The 22,549-nt window shown below is 26.1% G+C and overlaps 2 protein-coding genes across 3 annotated transcripts in view; one reads left to right on the forward strand and one right to left on the reverse strand.

The window, feature by feature from the left end:
* Positions 1 to 22,549, forward strand: part of LOC126896206 (uncharacterized) — a 23,610-nt gene continuing 1,061 nt past the window's right edge. Inside the window, exons 1-21 of the mRNA XM_050668785.1 lie at positions 1 to 503; positions 617 to 848; positions 908 to 1,011; positions 1,468 to 1,562; positions 1,998 to 2,354; positions 2,756 to 2,863; positions 2,926 to 2,962; positions 3,375 to 3,486; positions 3,564 to 3,775; positions 3,974 to 4,715; positions 5,169 to 5,527; positions 5,790 to 6,189; positions 6,759 to 7,118; positions 17,455 to 17,822; positions 18,321 to 18,507; positions 18,572 to 18,756; positions 18,881 to 19,175; positions 19,766 to 20,144; positions 20,625 to 20,840; positions 21,671 to 21,888; positions 21,943 to 22,114. Coding sequence (XP_050524742.1) covers positions 253 to 503; positions 617 to 848; positions 908 to 1,011; positions 1,468 to 1,562; positions 1,998 to 2,354; positions 2,756 to 2,863; positions 2,926 to 2,962; positions 3,375 to 3,486; positions 3,564 to 3,775; positions 3,974 to 4,715; positions 5,169 to 5,527; positions 5,790 to 6,189; positions 6,759 to 7,118; positions 17,455 to 17,822; positions 18,321 to 18,507; positions 18,572 to 18,756; positions 18,881 to 19,175; positions 19,766 to 20,144; positions 20,625 to 20,840; positions 21,671 to 21,888; positions 21,943 to 22,114 — 5,389 coding nt within the window. The 5' untranslated portion in view covers positions 1 to 252. The remainder of the gene's footprint in view (positions 504 to 616; positions 849 to 907; positions 1,012 to 1,467; positions 1,563 to 1,997; positions 2,355 to 2,755; positions 2,864 to 2,925; positions 2,963 to 3,374; positions 3,487 to 3,563; positions 3,776 to 3,973; positions 4,716 to 5,168; positions 5,528 to 5,789; positions 6,190 to 6,758; positions 7,119 to 17,454; positions 17,823 to 18,320; positions 18,508 to 18,571; positions 18,757 to 18,880; positions 19,176 to 19,765; positions 20,145 to 20,624; positions 20,841 to 21,670; positions 21,889 to 21,942; positions 22,115 to 22,549) is intronic.
* LOC126894448 (uncharacterized) lies at positions 10,547 to 13,744 on the reverse strand. 2 transcript variants are annotated; one of them, XM_050665526.1, is made up of 4 exons: positions 12,777 to 13,744; positions 12,601 to 12,678; positions 12,011 to 12,088; positions 10,547 to 10,834 (listed from the first exon to the last, which is right to left on the reverse strand). In XM_050665526.1, coding segments are annotated over exons 1-4 (1,026 nt in total). In that variant the 5' UTR covers positions 13,645 to 13,744; the 3' UTR covers positions 10,547 to 10,832. The 2 variants fall into 2 exon arrangements, with proteins under 2 accessions (XP_050521483.1, XP_050521549.1); XM_050665592.1 differs by having other exon boundaries at positions 12,607 to 12,678; positions 12,777 to 13,742.

Consider the following 22,549-nt stretch of genomic DNA (forward strand, 5'->3'; position numbering starts at 1 on the left):
ACCATCAGTCTATAAATATTTTATAGATATTGAATGTACGTTACTATTGTTTTTAAGGTTTTTTTAAATTTTCATCTTAAAAAATAGTTTTATCAAAGAATTTATTGATTAATATCTTAACATTTTGCTTCCTTTATAAATATACCCATGGCAACTAGTACAAATAGTTTGTACATAATTTCACACGTTTCACTCAATTATTATCGAATTTGTATTTTTTTTTTTATATACGAAAAATAGTAGTGATAACTCATGGAGATTATTTGTCCTCGTGAACTTAATTTTGATAAAGTTATTGTTGCCCAAAAAGTTGTAAAAACATTAAAAATATCTAAAGGTAACGGAATAGATGTTTTAGAAATTACTACCAACATACCAAACAGCTCAAAAAATGTTCAGGCGTCTATAAACCCTAAATATATCACATCCAATAGTAGGTCATCAACATTAATTACAGTTGAAGTCGTATGGTTTAAAACAGGGAAGAATGAATTTTATTTAAAGTAAGTAAATATTTAAATTTATTAAAAACCTACTGGAACTATGTTATCTTTTTATAAAACTTATGATTTATGTATATTCAATTCGTCAATTATATTTTATGTTTCAACCAAAGTATTAAATCTTCATCGAATTCCTTTGATGTACGACTGTATGCAACAGTAATTTATCCTACTACTAGTATAATAATTAGTGACAATATTATTGAAAATGATGTCGGACTCGTGTATCTTGGAAGTTCATTTGTTTCTGTTAGCCGAGAAAAAATTGTATTTGTCAAAAATAACAGTACGGAAGACAATTGTTATTTAATTATGACTGAAAATCAAACCGATAAAAATGTTTTGGTTAGTTTGAAAATTTTCTACTAAATTTAATTTTGAACATTACATTTTTTTATATACAGTCTCTTGGTCAACTACAACAAAAAAACGTCTTTTTCAAACGGTACCATGTTCAACCGACTAATTTTCAGCTAAAACCATTTGAAACTCAAGCAATCAGTGTAAGGTAAAATAAATGAAAAATGTAGTTTATATTTACACTAAATTAAGTTTGTGTTCTTTAGTTATTACAATGATTGTTGTAGTTTGATGAATATATTTTTAAAAAATAACACCGAGCTTAATAGATCACTAGATAAATTTAAAATCATGTAATCATAATTATTTTTATTTTAATTCAAAAAGTCAGTACAGTTTATTCGTCTTGACTTACACAGTTTTTAAATATTCAATATAAAATTCTTCACATGACCAATATTATAAATCATTTATTAATTTTCACGAGTTGCATGATCAAAGATTTTTTCACGAACTTTATCGATAGTTTTTTCTAACGATGAATCGACACAATTCTCGGAGGATGAATCGCTAAATCTAAATAATACAATGTGTTATCATTAGGCAAACAGCTGGACAATGACGACATTGATTCCACACCGTTTATTAATTATTATTGTTATAGGTACTGTCCATTAGACGGAGTTGACCATGAAAACAGTAATCCTCGTCTTTGCCTAAAAGTGATGAGCACAGCAGATAACCCCTTTAACCGCTTACGTGAGATTTTTATTTTATTTATTTCTATTCTCTTGCCGGCCGTTAATTATTACTTATTGATCGTATAAAGACGCATTTAGTCAGCGTGTGACAAATGTGGTTTAGAGTTTTCATTCGTTATGAAAGAATAGGATGATCTTCAACAATAGCCGTTGATATAACTTAACAATCTGTCAATAGTGCACGTGACTAATATGTGACTAACATATCTTTTTAAAACATTTTAAAAATAATTCATTATACTTATATGAAATAACTCAATAAATCGCTTTAAGAGATCGGATAAAATTGATACAATAATCAGCTTTAATATTTAGTATTCATATTTATTTTCTTATATTTTTAAATTAAATTTCTGGTAATTATTATTTATTGTAAAAATCTCGAAATATGATGATGTTATATTTTTGTATACAAATGTAAAACGGTTAATAGATACCATAGATCAAAATGGAAACTTACAAGATTTTATCATGTCAATCGAAAAATCTCGAGCTCCATCAATCTTAGTAGAGGGTTACTTATGTCACAATACCATTACACTGTCGTTTAATGAAAAATTCAAAATTATAAACAATTATGAATCACTCAAGTTTATAGATAATTTATACAAATTTAATTTATATGGATTTGAAGTCGAGTTCAAACACATAGCAGCTACCTCTTTACCAGTAACAATAAGATTGCTGAAAGGACAAATGGCTTCAATGCGCCCTGAAACAATCACGTTGAGACCAAATGAAAATCAAAAGCTAGACGTGCGTTTACATACCGAAATAAAATTTCAAAAAAGTAATTGTAAAATTAGCTGATGTGTTATTATCTAATAACACTTTTTATGAGAAAGCTAAAAGTATTCTTTCAATAAAAAATAATTTCTCAAAAACCTTAAAATTTTAATTTATAACTTTAAGTTATTAAGTTATCTGAACCATTTGTATTTTTTTTAATTTCCTAATACTAACGCTAAAATTTCTTATAACAATTGATTTGATTAGATAATTAGTTTTAGATATATTAACTATTGAATAATATTTTAAAATACCTCTATTTAAACTATATTTACACCATGTTACGTAAACATAATAAAATCTTCTATACAAAACAATATTGACTTTTAAAAGCTAATATGTGTATGTTGACTTTAAATTTATGCATACACACAATTATTCATAATTTTATGATACTTTCAGTAATTTCATTTGAGCTGCTCACGAAATCTACAGTAAAAGGTGTAACAACAACAGTAATATTTGACACTAAAAGTTTAAAATTATCAAAAACAAATTACACTATATCAGGTAAACTCACCAAGTTTAGAGTTTAAAAAACATATAATTTAATATAACTGAAACTTTTACAGAGGTTATCGACCGCAAATGTATACCATTGATTGATCTGTAAGTTTTAAATTGCAATTTTAATCTAGTAATAATCATATAATTTCAATGATCAATTTTTATCAAATGAAAATTTGTTTTAAAACCCTAATACAATTATCTTCAAAAAACTACAATTCCTAAAACTAGTTAATCAAATTAATCCACTCTGAATTCATTGACAATGTCTGTTTGACACTATTGAAATTAATGTTTTACAACATTAAACGTTAACATGAAAAGAGAGTTTCTTTGCAAGCTGAAGTAAATGGCTAAAAATATAATTCACTTAATACACTCATAAAGTCTATACAATTGATAGCAAATGGTTTTTATTTTAAATAAGTTATTAAAGCTAACAAAATTAGTTTTATATCAACTAAAGAATTATTTCTAAGTATTGTAGTATTATTGATTATTTTTAAACTGATAGGCCTTCAATCAAGAATAATCAGTGTGATAGAAATAATTTGGTTTATCATAAATCTAATCAATTTAGTCATTTTAAAATAAAGTTCAATAAGGCCCTAGTGAATTTCGGAAAAGTAATTTCATGATTTTGTTACATAAATGTTTTAAGTTTTTTTCTTAAAATAGAGCCCTTCGATTTTCAATTATTTAGGTAACTCAAAAGTCATTAGGAAAACTAAAAATCAACAGCGAACATATGACGACTATTTCTATTATCAATGAAAATGAAGTCGCAACAAATGTTAGATGGAATAGTAATTACTCGTGGCTAACTGTATTTCCTTCCAATGCCCAAATTTTGGCCAATAGTGAATATAAATTTGAAATTACATTCAATGAAAATAAAGCTGGTGATTACATCGGGTAAATTGTTTTGGTTTCCTAAAAGTAATCACAAATATCTTGTTCAGAATACTCCTTAATTTCAACTATTTTAATTTAAAAAAAAATTTGCCATCAAGCAATTACAAAATTATCAATAATTTTTTATCTTAAAATAATTAAAACAAGAAACCTTGAGAAAAAAAATCACATATGTATATAAACTAATCTTAATTTCAGATTATTAGAATGTATTACTAAAGAAAATTTAGTCAAAAGAATAACTGTTATTGCGTCCGTCATTCAAAATGATGTATTGACAGTCACCCCTCAAACAGTTAACTTTTCTTCGGTTAAAAAAGGAGAAGAGCAGACAACCTCTGAATGGCGCTTTATCAATGTAACTAACACCTCAAATACAGAAGTTGAATTCAAATGGAAAGCAGCAAATACTTTAAACGGAGACGGATATCCAGATCGTCGAATATTTTTTGGACATCCCATACGAGGTGTTATACCTGGAAAAGTTACTGTTCGATTTTTAATCAGTTTTGATCCTGATGAACTGTTTAAAGCTCAAGTTGGTCCTTTTCATCGTACTTTAGAACTATGGTATGGTGATGAGAAAAAGTTGCTAGTACATTGTACTTACTATCCGAATAGAAATATACGGTTTAGTGACTGCAATACATACCCACTGACACTCACAGATTCTAGTGTAGGATGGTTCAGTTGTGGTCACCTCACTTTAACTAATAAGACGGCTGACAATGTTCGGATTGATGTCGTGTCCCCCGTTTTTAGTCCACTGATTAAAGTCACACCTTCGACAGTCAAAGTTCGACCGATGTCAGCTACTCCTATAGACATAGTGAGCACGCTAACAAAAAAGGGCGTTCTGTCATTTGCTGTTGAAATAAATATTAATGGCGGTAAAAAAACTCAAACGATACCTTTTCTCGTAAATGGAATAATACCAAAGGTACTTTGAAATAAGCGCAGATATTTAACTTGACCTAATGATTTGCTAAAGAATATTTAATTACACTTGAAAATTATTTAAGACATTCGATAATTATTGAAAATATATAATGGATAAAAATAATATCATAATTTTTAATTTTTATGGTTACAATAGCAAAAAACATATTTCTTTTTAAGACTAGATAATAACACCCAATATATTCTAATAAAATTGATCACTAAAGTTACTATAATTTTAAGGAAAAAAGAGAAGGACGGGAAATTTTTTTTTTTGTAAAACATGAGATACATAGACTTCCGAAAGAAAAAATTATAATTTATATTTTAAAAATATTGTTTGAGTCATAATTAAACAATCACTCTGTACTACTTGGTTCATTTTTTGTTTATTAAAAAAAAATACAAGGTTTATAAACTTCCGAGAACTAATTATAAGTATGTTTTTTTAAAGGTATTACTGACACCTCAAAAGTTCCAAATAAATGGATGTTTATTTGCTCGACACGTGGTCAGATTCGCTTTAACGAATAAATCGTCTGCTGAAATTACAGTGACTTTTGATCAGTGCATAGATTTTAAATGTAAAAATATAGAGGTGTGCATATATCCTGACAAAGATTATCAATGGAAAGATTCTCAAGTGATAAAAAATATAGCTATACGACCAAATTGTATCAAATGGTTACGTATGACTTTTAAGGTATTTAAAGTGGATGCAGAAAACAAAGTTGAATTAAACATTCCAATTGTAGTAAACAAGTTACTTTCAGATAATATTTCAAAAACAACAATCGATAAACCAATACAGATGTGAGTTTAATAAAATTATCTTTTATTTGTTTTTATTAATTTAAAATATGCTTAATTTTGTCATATAAATTAGTCATACAAAAAAATACTGAACATTTCTCTTTATTAATTCACTAACTTTTTTTTATTTATTGAAGAATACATTTTAAAAAAATCCTAAAAACACTGTATTTTATAGCAATTGTATAAGTTAATTGACTTTTTTTTACATAGCAAATTATTTATAGTCATTAAAATTGCATTATTTTTATAAATAATAAAGGAATACTCAGTGTTTGAACTGCATTTTTTCATCGAATAAGTCAAGTTTAATGGTAAAACCAAGCCGAGTTATTTTTCGGAGCTTAGAAACAAATTCATCTTCAACTAAAGGAGAAGAAGACCGAATATTAATTGTAGAAAACCTAAGCGACTCATCGGTGTCTTTTAGTGTAATTAAAGATCCGTCTGATGCGCCTTTTTATCTAATTGGCGAGTCTGGAGGCATTAGTACAGTCAAGGCTAACGCAGTAACCTTCTTCCGGATCAGATTTTCAACAAATACTTACGGCGTATATAAATGTGCTCTTTTTATAAAACCGACTAATCAGCCCTATGAATATACTGTTGAAGTTTACGGCGATACATTTGAATGGCCGCGATTTTCGACAGATCTAACTCATGTAAGTTTGATTATCGAGTACAAAAACTGTAGTTTTTCAATAGAGCCTAATAAATACTTTCCTACAATTTCAATGGCGTGCATTTCACGACGTAATTCGTTAGTCACTTAAAGAACTTTTTAAGGTGTATATTGAGACACGTATAGTGCATACTAATAGATTAATTGTATTAATTAATTTTTATGAACACTGTTCATACAAAAATTCGATATTTTTTATGACAAAGTCAATTCGTGTACCGGCTGTTGAGACACTGACCATCGGACAGTACGATTTCGTATCTCAGTACATTTCTTATGTCGCACTTTGTCGAGTAAGTTGCCTACATGAGACTCCTGATTTTGAAATCTACAATACAATGTTTTTTAAATTCCTGTATAATCATTTATTTTAAAATATATTGTTTCCTAATTCACGTTTATTTTTTACTACAACATAGAACTTTTTATGCCAATATATATACCTAATTAGATTGTAGATGGCACATAAAAAAAAATTTTCAATAGTGATCCACACTTAAATTTAACTTTAGAATAAAAATTGATTACCGTTCAAACATTTGTTTACAGGTACATTTTATAGCTGTTCCCGTGGGGGTACAAAATAATCGTAGAATACGCGTTCAGTGTTCAAGTTTGATATTAAAAAAGGCCAACATTAAAGTACTAGGAAATGTACACAACCTTGTCAGTGCCTCGTTCGTGGATAATAAATCTGAATTCATTAATAACTCGATGTCTCACATTGATATATCATTTCGAAGTGATAACAGACCTTGTTCGTTCAAAGGAACTGTAATTGTTACATCAGAAAGGTGTAAGAGCGCTGTGATATATGTTACAGCCACGTGTACAGCTACAGAGACTTTAATGCTTGCAAGTTATTTCATGCAAACGAGAAATTACGAAATATTGCAACCAAATTCTTCGGTAAGCTCAAACAATATTAGTACAATAATAACATAACACATATTTTAAGTCATAGGATGAATTTTAAGCATTTTTTATTTAATAATTATTTCATTTTAGAACTTTCTTTACATCACATTTTGTGTTGTTTGTTTTGCTTTTGTAGCATAATCTTAACACAAATTATTATTATTATAAAAAAAAATTATTCAGATCAGATTTTAATGTATTTTAGTAATCAAAATACAATCAAAACAAAAAAGTATTAATATTTTATTTTAGCTTCGATGCGAAGCTGAGAAGGTATTAATTTGACTATGATGTTTTTTTTTATTTATTTATTTTTTTTTTGTGTCTGTTACCACTTTTTCTCAGCTCTAACCGAACCGATTTCTTTCAACGATACGTCAAAAGATCACAAATCGTATCTAGTCATAGACATTACCTTTAAAAATTGAAAATATTTCCCTCGTTCCTCGTAAATGGGGGAAATCTCCAAAAAAATTACAAATTTAAAAATTATTAATTTTCGAAATTTTTTAAATTTTTTTTACTTAAAACTGCCATAACTTTTTCAAAAATGAACAAATCAATATAACTTTTTTTTTATAGATGCATAATGTCTTTACCTACCATTTGATTTATTTTTTTTATAAATTTAACCCTTTACCTGCCCAAAGGGAGGGATTCAAAATGACAACTTTTTCACAAAAAACTAACTTTTTCAACTTAACTTTTAAAAGTGTTCCAGAAATACTGACACTTTTATATATATCTTAAATTAAAGTTAATGTAATATACTTTATTATTAAAAAAAAATATCGAAGTTTATTTTATCTTCACGGTAAAAATGGCAACCGAATGTTATTTTTGTGTGAAAATTCTCGATATTGTTTTTTACATTTTTAAATTTATTATGCTATAACTTTTTGAAAATGTATGGATCAATACAATTTTTTCATGAAAAGTAGTATTTATATACATCTTTTATTCAGAATACTGTTTTTTTAAATCGGACCATTTCCCTATATACGAGGGGGGTTCAAATCTAAAAAATGCATATTGAAAGTAGAACTTTTTCAACTTAATTTTTGAAAGTGTTCCGGAATTACTGACACTATTATATATATATATATCTTAAATTAAAGCTAATGTAATATACTTTGATATTAAAAAAAAAAATTTCGGACTTTATTTTGTCTTCATGGTGAAAATAGCTACCGTATTCAAAAATATACTATTTTTCTGTTAAAATTCTTGGTTTTGTATTTTATTTTATTATAAGGGGATTACACTGATTTTCATAAATATTATATAAATCTAATTGACATAATATAAAAAGTTAAACATATTTAAATTTTTTTGTTTCTTTGAAGTCGAGAAAAATAATTTTAAAATTTGAACTAATTAAATTTCTATTTTTATTAAGTGACGAATGCGACGTACGGTTTCTGAGACGGTAACACTTGGGTCTTTTACGCCTGTGGCACTGAATTTTTTTTTAATTCTTTTTAAGTTAGAAAAAAATGTTTAACTCATTTAGATTCAATAACTTCAATAAATATCAAGGATCCCATTACTGTAGTCTCCTCTCGTGAGAAGACATTTATATTAATATAATTTTATTATGTAGTTTTTTTTTTATAGCTATCATTTATTTTCTCAGCTCTCACTTAACCTACTTTTTTGACAAATTTTTTTTTTAATTAAACACTATCTACAGATTTGCATCGAAGCGTTTTTTATGATCGTGATTTTAATCACTGTCAGATATCATCTATACTGGACCCAACTATACCACGACTCCAGTGCCGCCAACCCACTGTGCTGGGTTTTTTAATGTAAAATTTAATTTAAACCTTTTTTTAAATTTGTGTCGCTACTTGCGAATTCCATTTTTTTCACAGTACTTGAAATATAAAAATAAGTATATTTAAAGTGTAGTAATTTGTTATTATTGTTGACATAGTCTCTTAAAAATTGAAAAAATGTGTTATTTTTAAAATCTGTCTGAATACTAAATTGTTATTATGATTATTATTTTGTATTTCATTATAAATTTCCATTTTCTCTAAAAAACTAGTGATAGAGTGAAGTGGGATAAATGTAAACAAATGGAGTAATTTTATTTTTGATTGAATAAGTCTGGTCCTTATATATGTTGTTTTCATAGTAAATATAAAAGTTCAAAAAAATAATAATTTTCTAGATTAAAGATACAATTTGTGATCTTTTGACGTATCATTGAAAGAAATCGGTTCGGTGAGAGCTGAGAAAAAGTGGTAACAGACACAAAAAAAAACACATCATGTAAAACCAATACCTTCTCAGCTTTGCATCGAAGATAAAAATTGTAAGCTTTTAGTAAATGTGTTAACATTGAGTTTTGATGAATTTATGTATTTTGTTAAGTAATTTGAGCAAGTATTTCTAGATTATAGTTCCTATTTTGTAATATTATTGACTTTTTTAGTCTACATTTTTTAATTCATCCACTATACCTTATTAGGGGTGTTAACTTTTTTTTAAAAGAGTTGCTGACCCTAAGTATATGGGATTAAGGCGAGGAAAAGAAGAAGAATCAATAAAGCTTAATATACATTACTATTTGAAACATATATATTTATTTTTATCATTAAAAATAACTTATAAAATGAGGAAACTAGGAGATCGTCGCTTTCGTTAGGGCAGTAGAACGTACAATAACATTAACGCGCACACACATATGCCGGCCGCCTGTTATTAGATAACAAAAAAAAAAATAGTGAGATAAATAATTAATACAAATCTTCAGCAATACTTATAAATAATAAAACTTGCAATCAGGATATAAAAAAGAAAAATGAGTTTATGTTATTGTTGGAATAATTTTTAAAAATATCTTCTCAAAACTCAACATTATTTACAGATTTGCATCAAAGTGTTTTCTATAATAATGATTTTAATCACTGTCAGATATCTTCTTGATTTAATCACCTTCATTAGCTGTCTTTCTTCTCGCACTATGTTGGTTTTTTTTACATGCAAATATTCGTTTTTTTACTAATTAGTCTTCTTAAAAATAAGAGACGATAGAAAAAATGTAATAGCAGATTAAAAATTTGTACGAAAATAGGTTTAGAAAAGTACATTTTTGACATTGATGAACATTTTTGTATGCCAGTTTATACTTATAAATCAAAGAACTATTAAACACGATATAGTTAAGGAATTTGGAGTTAACGTTACTTTTAGAATAATACACCAATTTCTTTTAATTAAACACTATCTAAAGATTTGCTTTGAAGTATTATTTTTGATAGTGATTTTAATCACTGTCAGATCCTCACTGAAGGTGGTAATAAAAATTTCAAAAAATTCTGAACTATTATTACTTAAAAAAATTAATTATTTATTAGACCTTATTTTCGAGTATATTTCGTGAGGAGTAGCTAAGAAATAACTCTGTATTAAATTTAAAATTGTATTTTTCTTGAAATTTTACATTATTTACTTAAATACTACTTAAAGTGTTCATATTACAAATAAAGAGAGAAAATGTGATTCATTTTGCACTGTGTATGTATAAATAAATAATTATTACAATAATTGGATTTATAATTTGGTTAATTACTATAATGGTAATGACAATTTGGCAGATGAAAATGTTTTAGAGGTACATAAGTTTAAACGGTACCATTTCATCAAAATATACGATAATTTTGAATCTTCTTCTGCTTTACTCATAATTTCTAATTCTAAACAAAAAAAAAAATTATCAAACAAAAATAATAGCAAATTGGTTTTCTATATTTATTGAATAAAAAAATAGTACATTGTCTTTAATTAAACTTATATTTAACTTATATCACTACTTTACCTAATATGTTGCTATGCAGCCAGCCCACAATAGTCTGAAAGCGAATTTTAGGCGCTCGTAAGTCCAATTTTAAAATGTACTCACAATATTAAAACAATTATGAATACTCAATTCATGTATATTGCTAAAACGAAACATAAAATTTAAGGCCACATGTTAATCCTATCTTTATTTATAGCCGTTTGATTTATAGATATGGTTATATTACAGTTCTTTTAACATAAAAAATATATTTCGTTGTCAATAATTTTACCAAGTTAAACATTTTTTTCAAAATTTTTAATTTTATTTTATTAAAGGTAAATGCCAAAGAATTTTTTTTGACTAAGTAATAATCATTTTAATTAAATAGAATATTTTAATTATATAGAGTATTTTTTTTGAGTCGTTATAGTAATTAAAAAGCACAATACCAAAAATTACCCTATTTTACCCAAGTATTGATATTGTAGAGTTATTTTTGTTTGCCACAAAAAAAATCATATTTTTAAAATAAAATAAAAAATTTTGAAAAAAAATGTTGTTAAAAATATTGACAACGAAAGATATTTTTTATGTTAATAGAACTGTAATATAATCATATCTATAAACGGCTATAAATAACTACCGAATTAACATGTAGCCTTAAATTTTAAGTTTTGTTTTAGCAATATACTAGAATTGAATACTCATAATTATTTAAATATTGTGAGTACATTTTAAAATGAGACTTATGAGTGCCTAAAATTGGCTTTCAAACCACCGTGCGGCCTATTGGAGGGTTATGCACTTTTAAATCCCTAGTTTCGTTAATAGAGGTAAACGATAACTTTAATTGTAATAAAGAACAGCAGACATTTCACAATATCGAAAGTATACATTTGAACAAATAAGTAATAATATTTATTTGGAAATAAGACTTCGAAGAAAAAAATGAACCAGATATATATAAAACTTCATAAAAAAAATAGATGATTATTTTTTAACTATTGAACTAACAACCACATTGTTAGCTCAATTGAAAACTTATTTTAATTAAAAATAATCGTATAAAAGTGTATAATAAAATCTTTACATTTTCCTTGCGTCTCTTCCGGCACGTCTGTTTCATTCATTTGTTCTCTAAAATTCATCAAGAGATTTTGTGTGCTATCTAAAAATATAATACATACATAAATATTAATGATGGCCATTTTCGAATATTTTAAACTATCGAATAAATATTCGAATTGTGTTTATACAACCGAATAGTTTATTTTTAGCATAAACTATCGAATAGTTTTTAAAACTATTCGAATATATTGTGTAACTATCGAATATTTTTTTAATGACTATCGAATAGTCCGATAGTTACTATTTGATATTTCCCATCACTAATAAATATATTGCTTTTTAATCGTAATGCCATATTATGGCCGACCCCAGTAGTTGGGATTAAAGCGAGGAAAAATAAGTATAATCGCAATACCATATTAAAAGTAAATTGAAGTACTATAGTGTATTATAAAAGTATCACCTTCTTGCATATTTACTTCATTGGAATTTTGTATGAAATTTGAAAAAGGGTTTTTGCCATATTTAAAAATATTTACGTGGTTACTATTTCAAATGAAAACTTATTTAAATTAAAAATAAATGCATAGAAGTGTATAACAAAATCTTTACATTTACCTTGCGCCTCTTCCGGCTTGTCTATTTGATTGGTTTGTTGTGTTAAATTATTCAAAAGATTTTTTGTGTCGTCTAAAAATATAATACATACATATAAATATATTGCATTTTAATCGTAATATCATGTTATAAGTAAATTGAAGTACTGAAATGTATTATAAAAATATCACCTCCTTGATCGATTAATGGAGCTGTTATATATGTCTGATTTTTGGCTGAATCAAATATAAAACCAAGTTCCACATACTTTTTTTGAAATATCGTTTGAACTAAATTGCTTAATTTATAACTAAGCATAATAAAAAATTCTTCATATTTTTCTTGAGATTTTAATATGGCAAGATCTTTATCCAAAAAATTCCACATTGGATCCATATCTAAGGGTTTTGTTTTACAAAGTACCATATCCACTAAAATTTCTCCTTTCCTCATGCGTAATAAACGCCTAATATGCAATAATACTAAATTAATCGAAATTGTACTTTTATTCAGATGAATCAATTTGTGAAAAATTGCATCTGACTGAAAATTTTCTATAACACTGCTTAAAATGAAACGTGTATTCTTGTGTTTATTCCATGGCAAAGTATGATGCCATTCGATAGCACATAAAGCTCCTTTCATTAAAGTTGCCAATGAACCAACTTCAAACAAGTTTTCTAAAAGTTTGACTGTACAATTATACGCGCTATCAAGATGTTTCTTAGAATGTAAAATCGTATAACAATTGTCTTCAAATTTATTTAATGCAATAAACAATTTAGTTAAATCGTTAGCGTAAGAACATCCGAGGAATATTGTAGCGTGACGTATGCAGCTATTGCAATTATGTGGTGTTACAGGTATAATCACTTCTTCAAATTTATACTTATTACCCCAATACAAGATATATTCCACATCAGTTATGTTTTCCCATCCACGTCCATGTAGGAAATAGTTAATTTTACCGGTGATATCTTTTTTAGTAGTTATTCCTTCGGTATGCAAAAAAACAATAAATATATAAAGGTACACTTGAATATTTAGTATTATTGCCATTTTAATTTTCAAAAATGTATTAAATTATTTTCTTATTACAAAAAAAAAAAAAAGAAATAGTCATTCTACATCGGTTTGATGATTAATTTTGTACTAACAAATTATTATTTTTACATACTAAAGTAAAATAAGTAATAAAAACATTGTCGATTGTGTACATAGGTGTAGATAGGTAGACAAAATTAGTCAAGTTTTTGTCTTCTGGCTGTTCTTGTTGGGCTAATGATATTTTTTTACGTTTCTCTTCTTCTAAAATATATTTTTATACAGTATCTCAGTCGTAAAAATTCAACAATATTTATAAGCGTTTTTATTGATAACTTTGACACGACTTACGCGCGAATATAATAGTCGACACTGTTTTTGATGGTAGACAACCGTTAATTATTCAAAATCTTATTTAAAATTTTTTTATTTAAAAATAAACAAACTGAAAAGACGAACACAGTTAATAATAATCTTCGCATAATATCGCGACACTTTCGCTGACGTCGGTAACGCGGTGCTCAACATGATCCTCGGGCGTCAATAAGTTAGCAGCGTTGAGGGCGACGGGGTGCGAGTGCGGATCGAGTCTGGTCGTGCGGCACTTACTGGACTTCGGTCAGTCAAATACTCACAGTAGGGCGAAGGCTGATAAAGGGCCGTGAAAACTTATGACTGTATCAATTTATTTTATTGATATTTATCATAATTTTTAAAATAATTTTTGCCTACTTAGACTACTTTTAAAACATATTTTTTTTTATTTATTACTTATAGGAAAAAAAAATATTTTTTCTTCAAAATTACAAAATAATTAAATTTAGCGTTTTTTTTACGAATATTTTTGATCGGTGATAACAATTCTTTTGTAAGAAAATAAATATAAATATAATTTACAAAATGATAATTATATCAAAAGTGATTAACGTTGTCAATTAGCTTTGAGACATACTATATAAAAATTCATACAATTATTTTTATTCAATTAATATATTTTCTAATTATTTTTGAGGGAGATTAATGAATCATTTGGGAGACCAAGGTTACATCCTTTTCTCTAGTGACACGTAAAATATTTTATGTGTCACTATCAATATATTACATTTTACTATGAATATTCATTAAGGTATAATAATCATTAAAAATTGTGCTTATTATGACTAGTAGTACTCTAGCCTGAAAGAAAATATCCAGGGAGACTCTATTCCTCATAAACCCTTATAGTAACGCCCCTTCAAATTGAATATCAAACTCTAAATAGTTTCTTTAATCATTGAGTTCTGTAAATGTATTTCAAATTTTATTTAAAGTCATATGCTAAACAGTTATACTGTATTGTAATCAAATAATTTTTATTAATCTACTTTTAAACATAATTGTAAAAAAAACTGAATAAATAATGCTCCGAGAATTCGATTTAAAATGACAAAAATTACAGTAAATAAAACTTATCCATTTTCAATAAAAATAGTAAAAGAGGAAGAAAGCAATTTAAATTGCTTATATATAAGTTGACATAAAACTATTTTAAACCATCACATGCTTATACTAGAGCTAGTCAAGTACTGTTCATAGTAACAATCTGCCAATGAAGCGTGGTTACGACTCTTTTAGCCTCCCCTTAGCTAATCCACTAATTACAATTTTTAACCAGACAATAAAATACATTTAGAAGAAAAAAAAATTCAATAAGTGCAATTTCATTACATGAAAAATTTACATAATTTATAGTATACTATTTGATCCTCTGTCTTTATTTACTTTGGCTTTTTGAGATTTTGTTGTTTAAAAGCATCAATTTTGAGTTTGGAAGCACATTTTGCCACAGTAAAAACTAATCAATGTGTAANCCAAAGTAATCTTTTTGAGATTTTGTTGTTTAAAAGCATCAATTTTGAGTTTGGAAGCACATTTTGCCACAGTAAAAACTAATCAATGTGTAATTCCGTAGACACAATAATCATAAATTGCCTGATTATTGTTACTTCGTTTATCTTAATGATCGTTGAGCATGAAACGATCAATAATATTGTTAAATTGATATTGTACCTTATCAATGTAATTATTAAATATCAATAAAAATATGATTTATGATTGCATTTTCCAACGGTCACAGATAAAAGTGATCACTAGTTATGTATGTTAGATACCAATGCTAAAACTCCTATAGGAAAAAGTCCGGAAACATTATGATATGCATTGACCGATATTGTTATATTCTACAAATACTCCAATAAAAAATCGCGTATAAGAGAGCGATTTTTAAAATGTCCATTTAAGTTCTTTTTACATGCTTTAATAAAATTTTTCTTTTTTTATAAGTTTGCAGATAATTTGCAATTAATATTATCATTATAAAATTAAATTCATAAAAATGATCATAGCAAAATCTGCCTTTAAATGACGATTATTTAAAAATAGTTTAACATAATAAGTTATTTTCACCATAATTCTTTTTAAAATTGAATACTCTATTGAAATGAGTAAGAAAAATTAGGGGTTTTAAATTAAAACATTTAAATTTCTTAAGTTAAGGTAGATTTTTACCCTTTTACATAGGGTTGAATTTTAATTTTAATCGAAAAATATGCATTTAATTAATCTATTAGCCTGCAAAAAAAAAAATATTAAAAACAAATAGCGGCTCTAAAAAATCGGTGTTTCCGAACTTATTGAACACGCTATATACTATAAACTATAAATATAAGTATTCTGAAAAGTACTTAATTACACCAAATATTTTTATCCATTTATCATTCCGACGATCCATTTCGTAGTTTCCATTTCCGAGTGTGTGCGTTTTTTTTTTTTTAATTCTTCATTTTTTTCCTTTTGAGTCAACATGTTGCCTATGCCTAGCATGGGCAACCAAGTCTACATTTCTGTGTTTTTAACAACAAAAACGTTTTATCTTCCTCAATTTTCATCATATTTAATGAATTAAAATGATAAATATCAAATCAAACGTTTAACTGTTCCATATATTGACTGATTTTATTTAGATGTTAGTTGGTAGTAGTTTTTTTTGACAATTTTTGAAGTTCTCTTAAATTTGGTTACAATTTTTCATGTAAATACACAAATCGATGTTCTTCTTTAATCGTAATTATTTCTATGTACCAGAAAAATGATACTTCAGAAAATATTAATTTTGCACTTCCATACAAATTTAATTTACATGTCTTAAGTTATAAAGTAAAAGGTTATGAAAATTTATTTATTCGACAAAATTTACTGCCTACAATTTGATTCGTAATTTTGCTTACTAAATATATTTCATCTTGTCTACATAAATTTATATTGGGTGAAGCCATTATAACAATTTATTTAAATGAAATAATAAATGTTTTGAATAATTTAAAATAGGTATTAAAATTTCTAATAAATTAAAAATCGATACAATAAAAAAATAAACACAAACCACAGTATACTAGCACTATAACACTATTTTAACTTAAAAGTGTCATCAACACATTGTCATATTACAACAGAAATAAAGAAGCCTGTCAACCAATTTCTTACTTTTCAAAGGAAAAAAAATTAATATTCATTTTCTGTTTAAACTAATGAAAAAAATGTATTTCTTCTTAAAAAATACACGTTCTAATATCAATTATGGTATAATCATTTTCAAGCTAAAAAACAATTTACATGTTAGTTGAAATATACAAATAATTCGATAAATCCGCATTATGATACATTTCTTCATTTCAGAATCCTCAAGATATACTTTACCATACTTTTGTGTCCTTATTTCACTATTATAAATATATTACAATAAATAAATACATTCTATTAACAATAATAATAATTAACTCATTGCAGATATCACACTATGAGGTTTGTTTAAAAAACTCAAAAACTAACTTATCTTTCATCTATAATTATTGTGTACAAAGCAATGCGGTATTCGATATATCCAACTACATTTATGCAACAGATTTTTCATGTTACATTAATTCTAATTGGATGATAAATTTAAAATTCCTGGAGAAGTTTTTGTTTGGTCGAGTATTTGGTAGTCAAATTCGGCCAATTTTAGGTAATTCTCTAATGGGTTTTGAACAAATACTTGAACCAATCGCTGTTCAATTAATAAGTGGTGCTCACCAAATTTATTCACAAAAGAAGTTTTCGTTTATAAAATGTCTTATTTCATTGGAAATTAACTGTGATAGACTTTTAAAATTAGGGTAAGTAATACAATTTTTATTAAAATATAATTCTCAAAATAAATTTTGCAAAATTATGTATTACATACATAGTTATGTCTGAAAATCGTCACGACTCAGTCGGGGTCAATTTTTGGCCTAGAAAAACAAGGCAGACTCAATTTTTTTCGGTCCCATCTTGATGCGTTAATAGTAATCTATTAATAGTATTATATTTAATTAAATATCAAAAAAGGGTTCTAATTTTGTAACTGCTCAGGGGTCATGAGTTTTCAAGTCTGGCCTTGGCCTTCGTTCTTACGTACTGGGGTTTGAATCCTTTTGTACTGGTCTATGTACATTTTCCCGTATTTTTTACGGCATAGCTTTTTGTAGAAGACGTTATAACATAAACGAATATTAGTAAAAATAATAATAATTTCATTTTTGGCCGCATGGAACATATGAAATTCTCATCATTTTATTTTAACCCACTCTTACTTATAATTACAATCAATTGGCGATTAATTTAATTAACAGGCAATCTTTGGTGGAGTCATGGAGTACTCCAAAAACTCAATGCTACATAACAAAATTACTGATGTTCTACAATGCCGTCATTGGTTACTTGAGGAACAATGGAGCTCAAGTCGAACATATTCCTATAGAAATACTTTTGACTTACGAAGAATTCATATCATTTGCTAAGAACAAATTAGGATTTGCTGTCAGTGAAATAAGATTATTCTTGACGCAAAATTTTAACTCAGATAAATATTTTACATTATTAGGACGAAGAATCTTATGAATTGAAACCATTAAGTGGTATGATTACTAGACAAGATTACGAACAAATGTCAAAAAGAGCGTGGTTAGATGTATATCTCTGTATATTAGATTCCATTTATATAAAAAAAAAAATTCATAATATTCCAATTGAAAACAACGGAAAAGTTTGCAACAAATCACCACTAAAGTAAAGTCTACAAATTTCATTAAAACAAAATTTGGAAGTTAAAAAAACAAATTTTAAATTATAATATTGCACTATATTTTAGTTAATAAGTATTTATTAACCAAACGATAATTTGTGATCTTAGCAGTCCTCAAAATAATTCTGAAAATGAAGACAACTTCTGTACTAATTTAAATGTATACAATGAAATTGACATAATGTTAATTAACTGGATTAACACAGCATTGAATTCTCACATTACGAGTTTAAAAGTGTCTAATTTGATATTGTATGAAAAATATTGTGACAAAAAGATTGTAGATATTATAGAGGATTTGCATGACTGTACTATATTGGCGATGGTTATTATTTACTACAGATCAGGTACTAGCCATCACGGTTTAGATGATATCATATACGATCCTAAAACAGAAGTTGAAGTAAGTATCAATGTTTATTGTACATATTGATTGTTGTTATCACTACAAATTAAGAGAAGGACCAACTTTTTAGAACATCAAAAAAATTATATAATAGCTAAAAACAGTTTTTACTATGATTAGAACATTTTATGACTGACTTTTTTATCATAAAGTATCATACAAACCACTTTTTATCTTGAAATTCGTCTTCAATAGTTAAAAGACTAATTCAAAAACATAAAGTTTTCTTTTTAAAGAGATGGTATAGCTGAATCGGTAGCGTGGCAACCTGTCTCAGGTTTATGACTCTGTTTTCTGAGAAAAATAAATTTGGTAATTGGTGTGACCATACCTCTCTACGGAAATGGTCTAACCATCTGTCCCAGAGCATTCATTTGAGAAACCTTCTTTTTACCCTTAATAGACTGAAAAACGTATAAAAAAAGTTTACTTTTTTACTCAAATGCTAAATTAACTATTATTTATATATAAAAGAAATATGATGATGTTTATTTTTTAGATAGAATGGTTTTTAATAAATTATTGGGTACAAAACTAATTTTAATTATATTATTCACTGTTTAATCAGCTATAAAATATTTTAACAGATTTACCATAATGCAATAACTCTAGCTTTAGCTCTAAATATTATCCACTTGAGCTTTTCAGTCAATCCTTTGGACCTATTAGGACGAAATTCAGCGATACTCAAATTAATTTTATTTGAACTATACGTAACGCTCCCGAGAGAAACTGTTGTTAAGACTATGATTTTTAAGTGCCAGTTTACGTCTTGCCTTACAAAATCAATATCATATCAGGAAATGTTGGCTTTCTTAAAGCCAAGTAAATATTTTGTAAAAATTGAGAAAAACAATAAAGAAGGATTTTCTATTGGACAATCCATTATTGACTTGAGTGGGAATGCTTGTAATGATCACAAGCTTACCATTAAATATACTGCAACTTTCGCACAAGATGTCACAGGTATATTGTAAGTGATGATTGAATCATCATAATATGCTTAATTACTCTTAAAATAAAATAAAAATAAAATAATTAATATAGAAAATTATTGATTTATAAATTGATAAGTACTTTTAAATTCTTCCTTTATAAATTATGAAGAATTTAACTTCAAACTTTGAACTCTTCAAATATAAACACATTTTTAATGTAATAAATTTCAAACTTCCAAATTGTATTAATATTTTTAATATAAATGTTGTAAGTTTCAATTTTAAAGTTAAAAAACATTTATAAAACAGGATTTAGGTACGGTAGTGTCGATTCATCTGTAGAAACTCATTTACATAAAAACAGTAATGGACAAATACTGTCACGTATATATTTTAAATATAGAAATTACCTATTTGTATTTACAATAAATTTTATTAAAAATATTCTTCTATCATATTTATTATAATTTAGCCAATAAACTATTTTGATTATAATTTTTCATTTAAGCAACACTTGTTTTCGTTAAAACCAGCATATTCAATAAAAGGTCTATTAAAGTAATATCACTAAAAGGGCAACCTTATGCGTTGGATAAAGCCATAATAAATATACAATTTTTTGCTAAATCACTTGAGTTCACTAAACAAGAATTTCAAGTTATATCGCCATACAAAAAAATTAAAATACCATTTGATGTCCATGTTCTACATAAAAAACCTAAATGTAAGTGATGATACAGTTAGTGAAGATGTAAAATTACTGTAACAATATTTCTCGAGAATATTCTTTTTTACTACATTTTACATTATTGTAAAATGTTTCTGTATTGACTAAAAATAAAATAAATATGGTCGCTTTCAAATTTATTTATTTTATCATAGATAATATAATCAAAACGACATTGAAAATATAATCTACTATGAAAAAAAGTTAACTGATTATCCTATTATTATTATTATATCTATTTGATGTCAAGTTTACAAACGTTTTATAGTTATATTTAAAAGTATCCAACTTTACAACTAATAAAAAAATTGAGTCCATTTTAAGTAATTATATAAATTTTTTTTTGAATTAAAATCTTTCAATTGCATTTACACTTATCATTTTGTTTTGTTTTTTGTGGAGGAGGGGGTTATAGTTTTAGTTATTGATCAACAAATGTATTTTATTATTTTTCCATCATAGTTTTTCAATAAATATTCATTACTGTCATTAATTTTCAAGTTGGATTATAAATTCTTAAAGAAATAATTTTGTGAAATATATATATATATATATATTGAAGAATATTCATGTAATTCAGAAAGTTCTCTCGAAATTATTATTCGTTATATCATTATTTTTTATCGATTCAATATCTATGTCAACTTAATTTTCTCATTTTTTCTGAATGAGTACTTAACTCTCTTTAAGCTAATTGTGCCAAATGTACTTTTTACCTCATATTAAAAACATAAGTTTCTAAAATGTATATTTTATATAATTATGTATATTTAATTTATATATGATATGTATTTGCGAGTGCTTTTTAAATCAATAATACTTTACAGTAAATGAAATTCAAGCCTTGTGTAATTCTAAAACAATAGATGTCAATCATAAAAAATGTATGGTATTTTTTTATTTAAGCGAATATCGAGTATCTTTCTTATCCCAAAACAAAGCTTATATTACATTGAATTGCGTAAATTTTAACATGAAGCCAACTACTTATTGGATTTGGTTTCACAATATAACTTACGGAGAATTTTTCATCAAAGTAACACAAGTAATGGAAAATATTTCTAGGGACACTTATTTACTTTTTTACATCGTTAAATAGGTGAACGTAGATGATTTCTGTGTTATTAGTAATATTATCAGCGATATTTCTATAACGAACACAGATTTATGGGAAAATATTGATAGAGTATTAGAAATGAACTTAATTCGAATATATTACAAACAATGTAAAAAAATGATAATGAGCAATGAAGTAAAGTGGTCTTCGTCAGGTATAAATTTGATAATTTAACTACTTACTGTTCCTAAATAGAACTACACTAAATATAATAATTATTTATAAATTATTATAAAACTATAATTACAGTTTATCGTCAATTCTTGAGTTTCACACAATACTTCACAGAAAATTTTATTAATGATCATGCTAAGACAAACTTTCTTTATTTGCTTTTCACAATAGAAAAAAAAATCTGTAATAACTTGACGGAATAAAGTGTTCCCACATTAAATTAAATATATGTATTCTTATAAAAAAGTTGTGCTTGTTATTACTTTTTTTTTTGTATAATAACTATTAGAAAATTGATATTAAAGAACAATTAATATAAAAAATAGTAAATAATTTATTGCTAAACAATTTTAGCTTCGATGCGAAGCTGAGAAGGTATTGGTTTTACTATGATGTATTTTTTTTTTTTTTTTTG

Source organism: Daktulosphaira vitifoliae, unplaced genomic scaffold, assembly GCF_025091365.1.
Source record: "Daktulosphaira vitifoliae isolate Bord-2020 unplaced genomic scaffold, ASM2509136v1 Scaffold_1, whole genome shotgun sequence".
NCBI classification, from domain to species: domain Eukaryota; kingdom Metazoa; phylum Arthropoda; class Insecta; order Hemiptera; family Phylloxeridae; genus Daktulosphaira; species Daktulosphaira vitifoliae.